Source organism: Sturnus vulgaris, chromosome 1 (genome assembly GCF_052056855.1).
Source record: "Sturnus vulgaris isolate bStuVul1 chromosome 1, bStuVul1.hap1, whole genome shotgun sequence".
In the NCBI taxonomy this organism is placed as follows: Eukaryota; Metazoa; Chordata; class Aves; order Passeriformes; family Sturnidae; genus Sturnus; species Sturnus vulgaris.
Window position 1 is genome coordinate 11,573,104 of NC_142243.1, and position 11,088 is coordinate 11,584,191.

General features: G+C 37.3%; 1 protein-coding gene across 5 annotated transcripts in view; it reads left to right on the top strand.

Moving 5' to 3' along the window:
• The window catches only part of PFKP (phosphofructokinase, platelet), a 42,456-nt gene extending 31,919 nt beyond the window's left edge, over window positions 1–10,537 (top strand). For 2 of the 5 annotated variants that reach the window (XM_014872267.2, XM_088159389.1), the window contains exons 16-22: window positions 2,381–2,533; window positions 6,068–6,232; window positions 7,251–7,312; window positions 7,822–7,933; window positions 8,685–8,784; window positions 9,421–9,526; window positions 10,004–10,537. In XM_014872267.2, coding sequence (XP_014727753.1) covers window positions 2,381–2,533; window positions 6,068–6,232; window positions 7,251–7,312; window positions 7,822–7,933; window positions 8,685–8,784; window positions 9,421–9,526; window positions 10,004–10,154 — 849 coding nt within the window. In that variant the 3' untranslated portion in view covers window positions 10,155–10,537. The remainder of the gene's footprint in view (window positions 1–2,380; window positions 2,534–6,067; window positions 6,233–7,250; window positions 7,313–7,821; window positions 7,934–8,684; window positions 8,785–9,420; window positions 9,527–10,003) is intronic. The other 3 variants (XM_014872266.2, XM_088159384.1, XM_088159392.1) reach the window with 2 other exon arrangements.
• The last annotated feature ends 551 nt before the right edge of the window (window positions 10,538–11,088 follow it).

The following is an 11,088-nucleotide window of genomic DNA, read 5'->3' on the forward strand; positions in this document are numbered from 1 at the left end:
ACCTGAAAAAAGGAGAGGCTAGAACTTTCTATGGTGTTTCTTTGACAATCTGACTTTTTTTTCATCAAAAGAAAAGGGGGTATAGACTGATGATTTGATTTTGTGGGGAAAAAAAAATCAGGCATCCCCCGAGGAGCAAAGAAAGCTATAGTCAGATGCCTTAAGGCAGTCTCCACACATTTCCCGTGGAAAACATGCCTGTAGCCTCCCAGTAGCATATGTGGCTCCACATTACTCTGAACTAGGAAGCTGAAAATGAGCCCTGGCCACTAGCTAACCTGTTAATTTTTCATCTCCTTCAGTCCTAGTAACAGCTGATGTGGAGTAAGGGCAGTAACTCCATCCCCTTCAGTAGCCATTTGTATTTAGATCAGCTTAAAGTCAACAAACAGTAATCTTTGCTTGACTGCATGAATTTTTATAAAGCATCCTTGGTTATGTTCATTATGGCAATAACCTTTTTAGTAATACAAATCCAATAAAAGGAAAGGAAATTATTAAACCACTTTATTAACATAGTGCAGTATCCCTCTATGACCTTACTGTAGTAATTAAAAAAAAAATACTAGCACAGAAGTGATCAGTTATTTACCCTTTATATTTAAGTGACCATATATTGAAAACATTTTCATATTTTGCCACAGTGATGCAAAGATGTTGCATATAATCATCTAATGCTCATGCTTGGTGAAGGTACAGTCATTGGATATGTTGGCTGAAATCACTTGCATCAAATAAAATGGCAATATTTAATGCAAGTAAAACATATCTTAACTGCATCTTAACATACCATAAATGCAGACTAACCAGTTATGTTAGTTATTGCTCTGCATCTCCCTTTGACTTGGTTTTCCAGAAGTCTTAATATAAAGCCTTTTAGAGAATCTCAGGTTGTGCAGATCTCCAGGAAGCTATGTGGTTTTACCAAACCACTGTTACTTTGTATGTCTTGATTCTTTTAGTAGAAATAAAAGTTCAAAGCAGCCTGACTGAGCTGAGTTGGGCCAGGCAATTGCTGAAATTTCATAAGTGAAGTCTTAGTCACTCAAAAAGCAGATCCCAAATAAACCACTCCTATTTGTTGCTCCTGGCTGTACTGCTTCTCAGATCTTGGGGTCTGAAAGTGCTGTGTTTCAGCCTCAAACTGAAAGTATAGCACTCTGCCATTGCATTTAAAAAAACACATGAGAAGAGAGATTTTTAGAAAGTCTGTTTGCATTTATGCACCTACAGCCACAAGTATCCTGTCTTCTCACTAAACAGGATCTGCTCTGTCTAGGACAAAAAGCCTAGAAGGAGAACTCTCACAGGTAGAGGGTTTTCCCATAATTTTCTTCTAAGTTGTTACTTAAATCAGTCCCGATGCAGATATGCCTGGAGATAACCCCAATAGGTATCTAATTTTGATCTGCAATCAATAGTTTGCTTCTCTGAACTGACTTGAGACATCAAGAAAATGAGACTTCTGTGAACATCAGTTTCTGGGAGAAAGAGATGAAAAAGTATTGTACTATGTAATCAGGCTTTCTGGTGGAGAGCCATTACATAGGCAGTTGGAAAAATTGCCACACTTCGTGAGAGATTTTGGTTAGTTTAGATTAGAAATAATTGGAATAATGTAATGTATGCTTACTTAAAACAGCTTAAGATGCAAAATCTTAGCATTTATTTTGACATCCACTAGGAACACTTAAGCTTTTCAACATGATTATATATTTTCTATGGAGTCTTTCCAAGGACCTAAAACTGCTTTTCAAAGAGTCCTTGAACTATACTTGCAGACATTATTAACTCATCCATGTGCACATGTTCCTGGATTTTTTTAGGCCTACATCCAGTCTGTGTGCACAGAGGCAGATGTGTGATGTTGATAGAAACTTTGAAGGCATGGGTGAACCTTTTTCTCTCCTTTCTCTTGGTGGAAGTAGATACGTCTTGACTTTCTAGGATAACATAGTTTTTTTAAAAGTATCTTTCTTTACGCATTTTCTTCAAGTTGCAAGGGTTTTACTAGTTAACTTTCTGAGCTCCTTAGCATGTATCAAACTGTTATTAGTCCTTTCTTGTGGAATGATTTCCTGTCTAGCTTTTGCCATCCTTTCCTACCCAGCTGCTTCAGAACTTTCTGCTGTGCACACTTTGCATTTACTCTGTATTAACTTGTACTAATCCTCTGCATTTCTTCCAAGAGCATTGTGCCAATGCAACCCCAGTGCACTGTTGTGGTATGTACAGGATATTTCCACCCCCCCAAATAATCTCACCAATTGTATTTACTTGGGCCGATGGACAGCCACATTTACCATCACATGCCAGGAGTCATTAGCAGAGCAGTGCAAAGACAAGGAATGTTTCACTCACACTTGTACCACTGCTTCAGGCCTTTGAAAGTTGTCTGCAGCTCCAGGAGGCGCGTGCCAGCTTTGAGGAGTTTAGAGTTCCTATATGTGTGGTGCCTGCTACTATTAGCAACAATGTGCCAGGCACAGACTATAGCCTTGGTACTGACACTGCCTTGAATGCTATTGTGGAGGTAAGACTGCGTATCTTTTAAAAATTAAGATGATAAAATGCATAAGAGGATACGTAAAGACCTTGAAATGTCTGTTTTTCTTAAATAAATCAGTTACTGTGGTTTTTAATGGTTAATAGTACGGTTTTCCAAGACTGATTAAAGATTAAACTTAGAAGAAGTATTATGTTATATGCTTAATTTTTGGGTACTCTCTTTTGTTCTTCAAGTCTCCTGCTTTAGTGCTTAGGGTATTTGCTTTCGCTGAGAATCAAATATTTTGCTTTCTTTGATTTTGTTTTTATCTTACGTATTACTTGGGTAAAAGAAGAAAGCACATGCTTTATAAATAAATGCCCCATTTGTTGGATGAACTGTTGACTGAGCTCAGTGCAATAGAGCATTTTAAGTACATGATTAACACTAAACACATGAATAATCCCATAGACTCCATTAGGCTTAACATACATAAAGTACATATAAATGCATGGATAGTAGAAGCAGTTCAGTCTTGTCACTGATGTTCAGCTAAACAGTGTGTGGTCAGAACAGTCAGTGTTCTAAGTTTTGGTCTACCATAGTTTTTCCCTTAGGTACAACTGTTTTATGAGCTCTTTCAGTCCTATTTACTCTGCTTAAGACACAGCAAAGGGAACTGAGCTGAGATCTAATGCAAACAAATGAGTAAATCTTACCAGCTCTGAGTTTTATCAAACCCATCATTAGCAAACCATATAACGAATCATGAAGTAATTTGCCAAGGAATTCAAGTCCATACTACAGATCCAGGGGCTTGGGAAAAGCAGATTTGTTTTCCTGCTTTATACAATGTTCTTACACAGTGAGTGAGAAAGCTCTGGTAGAGAACTGGAAGAGCTGTGTGGAAAACAGTGTGGCCTGGCCCTTGGGAGCTGCAGTGCAGCATAGGCAGGACATGGGTACTTTACCAGTTTACAACTCCTTTAGCTTTTCCCCGCCTGACATTTCCAGAAGTAGCTAAGTCTGCTAATTGTGACTGATGCACCTTCAAAAGTGGTAACTTTGAAAACACAATAGGGCAACAAACGATTGCATATAGTGCTGCTTCCTCTTAATTGTTTTTGGTACTAATTTAATTACAGTTTTTATAAATTTCAGTAATGCTTTCAGTAAAAAAAAAAAAAAAAAATCCAGCATCATTTAAATTTTAATTGTCATTAGGATGTTTAGTTAATGCCAATAGTAGAACACTTGATTTGGTGTTTTGAACATTAGGATTCCTCATTAAGCTGGGTCAGTTCATATGAAAGCTCAACTAGCAATGGAATTCCAAAAAGAGTCCTCATGCCTTGTTTATGATGTCTGAAACTGCACCAGACTTTTGAGGTTTGGCTTTTCCAGCCTGTAGTGTAGTGTATGAATTAATAATTCATTAAAATCCACCTGTGTCAATCTCATATTTGGGTATTTCTGTCACAGTCGTTCTGAGAAAGCAAGAATAGTAGAAAGTTTCTACTCCATCTCTTGTACAGTCAAGAATAGGAGCCCTTCTAAGTAAATTTCAAGTGATTAGTCTCATAGGCAATGACTGATTTACCTCCTTGTTAGTACTTGGAGATTCTCAAAAGGCGGAAAATTTCATTCTCTTACGAGCAAATGGAAAGCCTTTTCAGAAATCTTGGGGTTTACAAATACTTTAAGTCTCTCAAAACAGTGGAAATCCTCACATGTGTATTTACTGTCTAAAGACAAGATTGTTTTATCACATAAGTTAAACACATAGTACCTGTCTAGTTTCAGGCAGCTTTTTAAAAAAGGAGTTCAATTGCTCCAGTGCTACAGTATTCTGCAAAAATTTTCCTGAAACAGTGTTTGGAAGGAGAAAGTAAAGTGCTTAGGGACACTGTAAAATCCAAGACCAGTAAAATGTCATTTTTAAAAACTGGTAGAAAGTCAACATAGACTTTTGTGATGTAGCTTGTTATGGAGATACTTTTCTGCTTGGGATAGCAGAATATCTGTATTCTGAATAAATTCATGTGAATGCTGCACTTTTGTGTGTAAGCACATAATATACATATATGCAAATACATAAATAAAATATGTATAAATTAAATCACATGTATCTTTTGCTAGCTTAACCTATATACATGCATACACTGGTCTTAGTTTTTAAATGCATTAAACTGTATTTAATATTAGAAGTTCTAGAGTTTGTATATTACATTTTCTCATGTATCAGTTAATGATTCATTCTGTGATGTGTTTGGTTATGGTTTTAAGGACCATATTTATCACAATCTGAATTTCCACCTGAAGTCGTATTTTCAGTTAGCTCAATGAAGTTCTGTTTTTAAAAAACTGTGAAACAGAAATACCTCAAATATTACAGCACTTACAGTTACTCATTCAAAAAATCAGTAAGGCATGAGGATTTTTTAATGTGACCATAATTGAGGTTGCAAGATGACAAACTTCCCAGGTACTTTCCATTTTTCTTAAATAGAACTGGTATTGGGACACTACATCAGTTTCACAAAATTCTTTCTGTCAAAAAGTGTGGTATATCCTATTTATTTATTTGTTTCTAAGACAAAGAAGAAAATATTTTATTTCTCTTACTTGCTTTCTGAAAGGAAAATACATTAATCAACAACTTTAAAATAACTTTGAATGGAATTCAAATGAATTAATTCCAGGAGGTGAGCTTGTCAGATAGATTCTTGGGTATTATTAAAACCTAAAGGTGGATAGTAAACTAGTTCCTAGATTTCTGCATTTTCCAGAGTTACCATGTTTTCCTAAGATTCCTAGGTCTTGCTACAGTGGAGTTCGCATCTTGTTATTTTCCACGTCTGCTTTAGGCAGCTCTGATTGGTGTTAATTGGTTTCATGTAAGTAACAGATCTTGAAGAGAACATTTCTTATGCTGGTCAGAATAAAGTGCAAGTGGAGATGTCAGTCTTTTTACAGTATGTATTGTACCTGTTAGTAAAAAAACAAAAGCATTTTAAAACATGCACCAGTAGTGCTTGAAAGAGTTGTATTTATGTGGAAATCATTACTGGAAAGTACTTGGGCAATACATGCTCAGGACTTAAGAAGTTCATTGAAATGGAAATGCAGTGAATTTTAATACCAATACTAAGAAGAAGTAAGCTTAAGTAATGAATAGAGTTAAAGAAGAGAAGTTTATTCATACCACAATTCCTTAAAAAGCTTCATTATATCTACTTGTTATCTTTGTTGGAAAACACAGATATACAGCTGGTTAATGCCACTACAAACCAGAATGAATTCTTGTTTCAGTATTTGCAGAAAGCAAATAACATGTTAAGAGTTGCTAGTAGAAAAACATTTTGTTTCTACCCTAGTGTTCAGTATATGATTTATAAGAAATCCTTTATTGGATAATTATTATAGTTACATGGGTTATGCCGTTTTGAAACTCTTTAAAGTTTTTTTTATAAATGAATTGTTTTTGTTACCAGTAGGTGACACAAAGTTGCATGACATAGAAAAGAGTAAGAAATGAGGGGTTTTAGTGCATACTCAGGCTGTGGTGTCTCTGAGCAGACGTGTGACCGCATCAAGCAGTCGGCCAGCGGCACCAAGCGCCGCGTGTTCATCATCGAGACCATGGGCGGCTACTGCGGCTACCTGGCCAACATGGGCGCCCTGGCAGCAGGAGCTGATGCTGCTTACATCTTCGAAGAGCAGTTTGATATCAGAGAGCTCCAGGTATTCAGCACCTTTTGCTCATTTTTCAATTGAACTAAAGCTGTTGTAGCTGAAGTAGATGGCTCGTGAAAGAAAAAAGCAGTTGAGGTTGGACCTAAAATCTGTGCTTGTCTTTTCCATTTCCTGTGCCATAACTTTATATAACAGAATGTAGACACAATCACCATTGACTGCCAAGTTCAGTAAAATGACAAAAGTAATTGTATTGGCCATTAAACACTCTTAGATGAATTGTTTCATTTTTAGTGTTCTGATTGAAATTCAAATTAAATGAACAGACCTGAGTAGTTTTAAAATAAAGCCAAAACCAGTATTTTTTCATTATGGTAGAGTTGTGCTTACAGGCTGTTCAGGACAGGAACTGACTGGTATGTCAGGTTTATTAGATACTGGCTCTATTACCACAGCTATTCAGAGCATGTCTGGAAGTGTTACTAAAATAAAGCCCTCAGGCTTTAAGGATTATGGATTATGGTGTAGTACATATACAAGCTGGTATTGAACTTTTCTGCTGTGAGGACTTTACACTTCTGAGATGGTTAATGCTAGCTGCAGTCATGGACAAACACAAAGCTAAAAGGATAGAAATTTTCTGAGAAGCACAGAGATGTGAAATGAATCAGAACACAGTTGGTGCCAAGACTGGAAGTAAGGGCAAGCTGTAAACTTCAGTGCAATTTATGTATTATGTCTATCAGGCTGGATGCTGTACCAATATAGCATATAAAAACCACCTTTGAGTTAATAAAATATGATCTGATACAATCTTCTGATATAGAGAAGGATGTTAGTTTTAACCCAAGACGAATAGCCATACACAGTATGTTATCCTGAATCTCCAATAATCTTGGTAATTTGAACTTGCACATAATGCTTTATAATAATAAATACTGTGGAGTAATTTATAATAAATAATAATGTGGAGTATTTGACAGAAGTTCTCAGGAAATGTAGGCTCATTAACGTTGTTTCAGATACTGAGTTCTGTATGGTTCTTTAAAAATACTTTTGTTTCTAGGCTAATGTGGAACACTTGACTGAAAAAATGAAAACCAGTATCCAGCGTGGTCTAGTGCTGAGGTAGGTAAAAGTAGTTGTAATAGATGGCATAAGTGATACTGAGCATTCCCAGCCAGGCTGCTTGGCCACTTGGAATGACAATCCAAGTCTATATTCCTTGATTAGTCCTTTAACTTGAGATTTTTAGAAAAGCTGTTACTCCAAAACACAATTCTGGGACCTGTCTGGAAGTTCAAGTCCAAAACTTAATTCTTTCTATGTAAATACATTTGCTCTGTAATCTAACACTTCATCCTACTTTCAGCCTGTTTTCTCATCAGGTTTGTCTTTTATTCTGGATTCTTTCTTATTAAAGGTGGTATGTCACATGCACTTTGGCCTTTACTATAAAAACCCTAAAAATCATGAGCCTGTTAAATGGAAGTGAGCATATGTGATCAGATGAAAATGGCCAAGCCAGGATTACTGCTATCAAGAAAAGGGAAAAGACTTGTCATTCAGTAGCTGTAAAGACATCTTTACAGTGCTTTAGAGTAAATTTGTTAACTATCTGGCCTCAATTGTTACAGAAATGAGAACTGCAATGAGAACTACACAACTGATTTCATTTATCAGCTGTATTCTGAAGAAGGAAAAGGAGTGTTTGACTGTCGAAAAAATGTGTTGGGCCATATGCAGCAGGTAAATACAACCCTAAAGTTACAGACAAGACTAATTTTGTATGCATAAAGTATATACACTCACTATTGAAGTGTTTGAAATAAGTCTGACTCAATTAAGGAAAAAAAGTGTGGATTTTTGTTTGTAGGCAACTCAGAAGGTTTTTTTAGCATCAGGTTTTATTGTAAACCCTTTTTAAAAATCTAGGGAAAAAAGCATTAGATCTTTATGAATTCCGTTTGTATTCTTCTCCTGTCTGTATTAATAAGTACACTTTTTGTCATACAATTAATTGTAATACCTTCTTCATAATACAATTACTTGCTCATCCATAACGTATCTGCCTCTTGAACCTTCTTGAAGAGCAGAGATTTCATTAAGAAAATCTGTGCAGATGGGTGTTTTTGTGGAAGAGACAGAAGTGAGCTACTCCTTTGGCATGTGTTACCTGCATTGCTTTATCTCACTATGCAGCTGGTTGGTGGACAAAGGGAGTTCCTGATTTGGCTACACTCATCACCGAGGCTGAGGTGGAGGAAAGTGCACAGTCCCCTCCATTCTTCTAAGTGAGGAGTAGTATTGATTCTGTGAGAATTCCACAGGTGCTGAAAACAAATTTTGAACACCTTAGATTGATTTGTGGGGTGGGGCTTTTGGTTTGTTTTTCTAAGTAGGGGAAACGGAAGTAAGTGTTAGAGCAGGCCAGTAGCAGGGATAACTGATAAAAGACACCAGTCCTGGTTTAATAACCCAGAATTCAATTTTCACACAGGGTGGAGCACCTTCGCCATTTGATAGAAATTTTGGGACAAAAATTTCAGCAAAAGCTATGCAGTGGATCTCCAAAAAACTGAAAGAAACCTACCGGAAAGGTGAAGAAATGTTTGGTGCAGTCTCTTGTTACTGTCTTTGTCTGTCAGTATATAAGACTCCTCCACTTTGCAAACATATGAATGCTAGTCAACACCTTCCCATCTTGGTGTTTTTATTATTTAGTAGTGCCTTGCTGTGCTTCCTGCTGTATGAGCATTTCCACTTGAATGAGGTCAATAATTCAGATAGCTCTGTCATCATCCTCTTAAACAAAATAGCCAGTGTGATTGCAGGTTTTAATGCATGCAGGAATTGATGTTTGTATTACAGAACAACAGTTATATCTGTTCTTTTTTTGTTTCATGCTGCCTTCATGGGAGACAGAAGGAGGTAATATACCATCTTTGGGAATTTTTGTAAAGCACTTCTTCCTAAAATCTGATCTAAAACTGGAAGCTAAAATTTAATCATTTTGTTGTTTGATTGCACTATTATTTAATTGCTAATCACCAAAGTTGATTAAAAAGTGAAGATCTAACTCTATTAAAGCACTAATTTCATGTTTTATCATTCTATTAAATATTCAGTAGCTGAAATTAGGCTACTGTAAGTTTTTTGTTCAGTTTAATTACAGGAAAAATAGTATTTGCCCTTACACATGTAAGAAAGATGCTGAATTACTTCATTCTTTTTAGGAAAAGTATTTGCCAATACGGATGACTCAGTCTGTTTGCTGGGAATGCGGAGACGCAACCTTGTTTTCCAGCCCGTGGCTGAGCTCAAGAGTGAAACAGACTTTGTGTACGTATGCACTGGTGGTAAACACCTCACCACAGCCTGCCTTGCACCACTTCAAACAAACATTTCCTAGCACCTCACTGCTTTTGCCTTAGGCCTGAATTCTGCCAGATCTATTTGGACTGTTGCTTCTCTCTTGCCTTTGTGCTTTTACTTCATCCTCCTTACACTTGAGAGTGTCTTGGTGAAATTTGGGACTCTGCTGTCCCATTTATCTAATTTCCATGTGATTGCCTTTGCCTTAATGCCTAGAATTACTACTGTTTCAGTTCAGTGGGGCAGCATTTTTGTGCCAAATTTGGTATTACGCTTAACATCTTCCAGTAAGACCTATTTCTTTCTTTGGGATTCTGTCCTCAATTCTCCTCGTTTTGGGTCAGTGTTTTACAACCCCCCATGATGGTCAATGCCTGATCCCATTTATAAGGAAAGTGTTTGCCTTCCCCCCATGTATTTCACCTCCCTTTTTCCCCACCCCAGACACAGGATTCCCAAGGAGCAGTGGTGGCTGAAGCTGCGACCGCTGATGAAGATCCTGGCTAAGTACAAGACCAGCTATGATGTGTCAGACTCAGGCCAGCTGGAACACGTGGCCATGCTCCCAAAAGAAGCTGAGACTGGAGCCATCTGAACACACCACATTTAGATTGTTGTCATAGATGCACATTGTGAGTAACAATGCTTTAGAATCGTTAAAGCTTTGTTTGTAACATTTAAATTATTGTTCCAGCACTTTATGTGAAACAAGACGTTCAGCTGTCACACAGATTTTGTCCTGTTTGTGTGTTATGTTTGAAACAAACCTTGCATCTAATGGAAAACACCAGTTACTGATACTGCCCTTTAACAAGCAAGTGCAACACCGTTCTATGCACTCCGTAAGTTACTCATCTACTGCACTTTGTTTCAGAGTACTTACACCCCAAAAATAAGTGTAGATGGCTAGTTCTTGTGTTGAGTTACAGGATGTGCTTAATGTTTCTGAAGTGAAATAAAATACTGTTGCAAACATCACATGTGTCACACGTGTTAACTTGTTTTTAAACAACTGGGGGAATAGCACTTGAAGGATTCTCTACAGACTCCAGTAACGGTTAAAGAAATTTCCCTTTTCCTTCCTCAACTCTGCAGGAAGTAGTCAGTCACACCAGAGCAAGTGTTTTTCATTGCTGCTTCAGGATGAGGCTAGGAGTTGGAATCCTTTCCCCTTGTACAGGAATGATAAAACTAGTTCTTGGGGTTGGGAGTGGGGAGGAGCAGCTTGAGATTCATAAGGGTGTAACCTGGCCCTTGCTTCATGTTTCCTTTCTCAGAGCTTAAGATTACTAACACCCTCAATACTGATCAGAAAAGGTAATGAGGCTGACAGACAAGATGTTTTTTCATGCCAGTTTATGTTAACTGGACTTTGACCACAAGGTAAATGCTTAATCATGGCACACTGAAATCTGACTGTTGCCCAAACTGTCAATCTAAACTGAACTTTTATATAAAACAGACTCCCATGACTGATTAGGGATTCACCCACTGCACTGCACCCTCAGCTTGGTGGAATGTACTGTCAC